Source organism: Ursus arctos, unplaced genomic scaffold (assembly GCF_023065955.2).
Source record: "Ursus arctos isolate Adak ecotype North America unplaced genomic scaffold, UrsArc2.0 scaffold_15, whole genome shotgun sequence".
In the NCBI taxonomy this organism is placed as follows: domain Eukaryota; kingdom Metazoa; phylum Chordata; class Mammalia; order Carnivora; family Ursidae; genus Ursus; species Ursus arctos.
Window position 1 is genome coordinate 34638012 of NW_026622819.1, and position 6000 is coordinate 34644011.

At 32.2% G+C, this 6000-nt stretch overlaps 1 protein-coding gene across 1 annotated transcript in view; it reads right to left on the reverse strand.

Annotated features, from left to right (window-relative positions):
• Positions 1 to 5602, reverse strand: part of HCN1 (hyperpolarization activated cyclic nucleotide gated potassium channel 1) — a 164865-nt gene extending 159263 nt beyond the window's left edge. The window contains exon 1 of the mRNA XM_026506932.4: positions 5445 to 5602. Coding sequence (XP_026362717.4) covers positions 5445 to 5597 — 153 coding nt within the window. The 5' untranslated portion in view covers positions 5598 to 5602. The remainder of the gene's footprint in view (positions 1 to 5444) is intronic.
• Between the last annotated feature and the right edge of the window lie 398 nt (positions 5603 to 6000).

Below are 6000 nucleotides of genomic sequence, written 5' to 3' on the forward strand. Positions count from 1 at the left end.
CCCTTAGATTAGAAAATAAAAATTTGAAATCTCTATATAGTTTTTGGCACCTAGAATGAAGTGGTATGAATGAAAGTTTGTTTGAATGTAAGCACTATGAGGGCAGAAACTTTCTCTCATTCTCTAGAGTATGTTCAGTGCCTAAGATATGCCTAGCACAAAGCAAGCACTCAACAAATTACTTTAATGAAAAAATAAATAATATACACTCATTTCGTAGTTGAACTACAGGAAAGTTGAGTGATTTGCCTAAAATCATAGAAGTTTTAATGGTAGAGGCAATTCTGGAATGTGTGTCTCTAAATTCAATTCTGCCAGATTTTCCCATCCCTATTCTGTTGTCTAAATGAGTGAGGATAAGCTATGTTATGTTGTGGGCTACAAATTAAAAGGATGCCTCTGGAGAGGAAAAAAAAGAACTGGAGGGTTGCAAAACAGCTTTTCAATGCTTAGAACTATAAGTGAAACAGGATACTGCCACTCAGACCCCTTGACCATAACCATCAGAGGATCCCACCCAACAGGAAGGGAGCTGGAGAATGTGGAGTGTGTGACCATTTGGTTACTAGTAACACACTAATAATTTGAGATATACTGTCTCAAATGAAAATGAAATTTTGTAGTAATCTAGATTCTCCAATCAGATCCCTTGTTTTCTCTGCATTGATATTATGAATTAGACCCTTCCAGACATTTACATATCTTATATTCTGATATTTTTATAGTATGATTCATACAAACTTCATGAATTTTGAGTATTTTTATATTGCCCATGAGTTGGTCAAGTGATTATTTGTTTTTGAAGAAATAATTTGATGTACAAATTATTACAGCAAAAACTATCCAAGGAAAAACATTTAAAATGCGTAACAGAATAACCCCTTTACACATAATTTTCAAATACTTTTGATAATTACGTTCTTAGTATAAACCATTAATATTTATTTAGCAACATATAGAAGGTTGGCATAGGATCTGTGGGGTATGCAAATACTGATAAAACATATTGTCTGCCCTCTAGAAGGCATCTCTGAAGCTGAAGTAATGTAGACAGTCCTTCAAATCACAACGAAATGAAACATTATAATACATGGCACTTGAGTTGGCTCAAATTATTTTGATTATCATATTACTGAAACAAATACAACTATAAAACTAAATATAAATTTCTTATCCTTATAATTCTTGTAAAGATAAATAATTTTACAAATCAAATTCTAACAAAATAATAAATCAAACATATCTTAATATCAATTTATTGTGATAGATAATGTTGTTTTGCTAAAACTAATAGTTGCACACAATATAAATTTAGTGCTTTTATGGCACTAATTTTTGTAGATTATGTAGTTTAACACACTACTATACAATTGTGTGCTATGTAATGAGTGACTTAGTTTTGCAACCTATCTCTCCATGTTGACTATGGTGAAAATTCTGTACAGCATTTAATATGATGTCACTTAGCCCTCATTTGATATAAATGGATCATTAATTATTAAGCCAGTAAGTGAGAATTATTTTATATGGCACAATGCACTTCAACTATAAAAGCAAATCCAGACTCCATATTTAGGGCATTCAGATGATTGTAGATTCATAATATGTTTACCTTGAAACCTTTCAAACTCTCACCAACATATATTTATACATTTACAAGATTGCTGGGAGAAAACCTGTGCCTCCCTGAGAGTGAAGCTGCAGACTTTAGAGAAACACTACTGTATGAATGCACTGTTTAGCTGCAAATCCTTATATCCTCTGTAAAGTCATTCCCTAAATTATGTCAAAATTAATATGTAAGTTAAAGTGCATCATAATTTTTATTTCTTAGATTTTTAAAATGAGTATTTCATGCTAACTTAAACCAAAACCATCACCTCTAATCCTTTCAATAATGAACCACTACAATTTTAGTGTGACATACCTAAAAACATAGTCACAAATATATGAGAATGACGAGATTTCCAGAACTAATTTTATTAGACATTACTTATCTGATGAATCCAAGATTTTCATTCAGACAGAATTCTATATTTCAAAAATTTTTGAATGAAATATTCAATTCAAAAGGTTATATTATAAATGCAGAGCAGGATTAATCCCTATTTAAGTTGGATTTTGCAAGTCAATATCTCCCACCTTATCAGTTCAAGTAGCCCACTATGTGTTAGTGATTGTCTCTTAAAAAACAGCATTTAAAGAATTCTTTCAATGAGAAATTTATCAAGACTGCAAAGGAATTCGCTGAGAGGAATTGAAGCTACTTCTACGGAATGAACTGCAGATTAGAAACAGTTAAGATAAGAATAACTATACTGAACAAATAACCAGTTACAGATATAGTATAGTCATAGCATTACTCTGGATTTCTCATTATAGGACATATATGGATAACTAGCTAGTGATATAGAGATAAGGATATAGATATAAACACAAATGTGTTTCAGAAAGATTTAAAATATATATAAAAAGAAATATATATACATATAAATGAAAACATGGTTAAAGAGGATTTAAAATAACACTTAAGGTTATAAGTCGTTTAAGAATGCAAAATACGAAAAAGAAGGAAAGTGTAAGGAATTCTCCCAACACCCTAATCTTTACCATAAATTATTTAGTATCAATGTCAAAGGTCATAGAATTGTCAAGCACATACCCAAGAATGACTAATATCACGCCCTGCATCTTCCCTGATCTGGCTTCTCACTTGTTGCCTTCTCAGTTTGATTTTGTTTTTCTACATCTGCATCTCACATCTGTCTTGCTGCTTTTTAGTGTCAGAGCTCAAAGGCTGATTTTCAAGTGACTTTCTACTGCAACACGTGTGTTGTAACGACAGGTTTCTTTTCTTGTGATTATTTTTCTTCACTAATTTTTACAATCTATGCAACACAAGATATTCTAATGTGGTTTAGAATGGAAATTACGGAGTCAGGTAGACATTCTAATCTTGGTTCTATTAATCTACTAACCTGTGTGCTATTGAACAATTAGATTAACCTCTAAGAATTTCAGATCTCTGAACTATAAAATGGGGGATAGCAGTGCTCACCTCATTCTGTTGCTGTGAGGACCAAATAAGAGTGTATTTCAAAGCACAAGGGCTTGCATATAGTAAGCAAGATATATACACGAAGGGTGCTTTTTTCTTATATTAGAGTTTTACTTCTTTATAACTCCCTTATTGTGTAAATACACTTTGTTTTGCTGTGAGGGGAGGTTTTCTAGAATTCAATAGCTTTAGGATAGAAAATGATATCTTCAAGGTCAAATGACACCATGGAGATTCTCTACTGATACAAAAATTGTCTTTTTTTATGGTTATCTCCTTCATATCACTAATATTCACAGTATATTCCTGGTCTTTATAGCTGAACATAGACGTAACTGTTTCCTACCCTTGACATTAAAATTAAACATGAAAATAATGCTAAAGAAATGTGAAAGAAAGTAAGAGCCAATTTCATAAGTAAACCTGCCCCTCAAAAAAGGTGCAAGTAAAAAACCTGCAAATTCAGGAAAGGTATTTTGTATAACATTAGGGTATAATAAAAATTGGACTATGTTAGAGTAAATACAAACACACAAAGTGAGAACATGTAGACACACTTAAAAAATGATCAAGATATTAAGATTTTTCTTCATTAAATGAGCTTAGCCCTGGATACATTAAGAAGCATATTTCCATATATTATAATTACACAACTATATGCATTTTATGGATATCCAAAAATAGTCCCTTCACTCTTTTAATAAAGACAAATCCTACTTTTCTGAAAGATACCTATGGTTAATTTAAAACAAAAATTATTTGCAAACTTGTCAATGAAGAATCATCTTTCGGCAGTAGTGTTAGTGTTTTTATACTACACACTCAGTTAATAGCTAGAATATAGGGCTGTGGCTTTTTCTTCCTCCCACCCCTGCCAAAATATCTTAATAATGTCTTCACAATTTTTCTTTCAGTGACAAGAAAAAAGACAGATCTATAATTAAGAAGACTTCGTAGATTTGAAAAGTGACCTGCACCTTGCTTTGATTTTTAGGTACAGAAACACAAATACAATATTTCTCAAATGAACTTTCAATAAAGAGTGGCTAGATTACAACAAACTATTGTATCAGGCACTGTTCTAGGCACTACCATAAAGTACAGAACAAATAGACAAATTCTTTGACTTAATGGAACTGACATGCTGTGTAGAGGACACAGACAAATATAAATAACAAATAAATATGTGTGTGTTATTAAATTCTTCTCAGATAAAATATAAAGCCAGAGTGGTACCACACTGGCTTCAGTGAGATAGTGACACTTAAACAGATATGAATGAAATGAAGGAGAGAGCCAGGTGAATATTAAGTCTCAAAGAAAGGAGTTAAAGAAATAAAGAAGGCAGGGAGGGGGAGAGTGGGAAGGAAGGAGGAAAATAGGTAGGCAAGAAGAAAGAAAAGAAAGATCAGACTTCTTAACATGTAATGTAAAGTCCTCTTTTCAAATACAAAGCCAGAGCTATAGTTATTAGAAGAAAAAAAATATATGTTCTTAAGATGTCCATGTCATTTCTATAATAATAAGCCCAGAAATTAATATGGAACATTTTGGGAAGAAAGAAGGCATTTGATTTATGCCAAAGTTAAAATTTTATGAGAGTCTCATAAATTTTATCTTCCATTATTTACTATTGTTTCAACTTCTTTGTAATATAGATCAAAACACATGTTCTTTTTTAAAAACTCATGTTCTTAAGATTAAATGTGACTATGAATATACTTAATTATGTAAATCAAATCTATATTTCACAGATTTTCAAGTATTTAAATATCTTTCAGGGTAAAGTGTATACCTGAAACTAATGTAACATTATGTGTCAGCTATACTAAAAAAATAAAAAGTAAAAGTAAATAAAGGCTTTACCTTTTCCATGAAGCTCTCCTTGACTTCCCTAGCAAAAAGTACTATCTGAAATATCATGCACATCATATCTCATTGCATTTATACTGATGTACATGACTCTGCACGTTTAAACACCACCTGGAATTGCACGTCCTAAGCACGGTGAACGCCAAAATCAAGTTGAAAGAAAGGAGTGATTCTAAGCAGTAGACAGTTTTGGAAAAACATTGTACCATGAACGTTGTACCATGATTATACATACATGTAAGTGAACATGTAGCTTTGAAATAAAATATGTCTTCAATATACACAGAGTAAGATACCTCAAAATAGATCCTGTAACATATACATCCCCAGAAACATTTCATGTAAATGAAATGTAGTTGTAGAAAAAGCAATGGAACGTTTGATTTTACATCCATGAAAGTTTTCTCTAAACATTTGCCGAGAAGAAATTAGATCACTCTAACATAAACACTTAGAACTTTTTGGCAAACCATTGTTGTATTACACAGAGTGTAAAATAATACAAATTACTTACAACCATTTCGTTCAGAGACACCCAGCAGTCTGGTGGGAAATCCTGCAGGAGTGGTACTAAGAACTGAAGACAGCCATCCCAGTGGCATAGGAGCAGCATCATGCCGATGAGGTTAAAAATTCTCACCACTGCACTGGCAAGGTCATACGTCATGTGGAAAATCTGTGCATCAAAATATAAAATCAATTCTTATAATGCTTATCATCAATTTCCTTTAAAGTCAAGAATACTACTAATGTCAGGAGACACTGACATTATGTAGTGTTAAGTACCGATTTAATAAAAATATGGGAAGAGCTTTTACAAATAGAAACAGAAATGACATTAATTGATCCTCACATGGAGACTGGCACTCTGCTCTAGGAGTACTACCACCAACTGGGCGTTCTCCACAAAAAACAGAGATAACATAACTACATTAAATGCATGGATCATGCTTTAAAGAACATTGGTTTTGTCGATAGTTTTCATTTACTGTCCTGCACATGTTGGCAATGTTGCTCTAAAACAAATGAACAGATCTGACCCTCTTCTGCTTCTCGTCCCTTCTTAAATT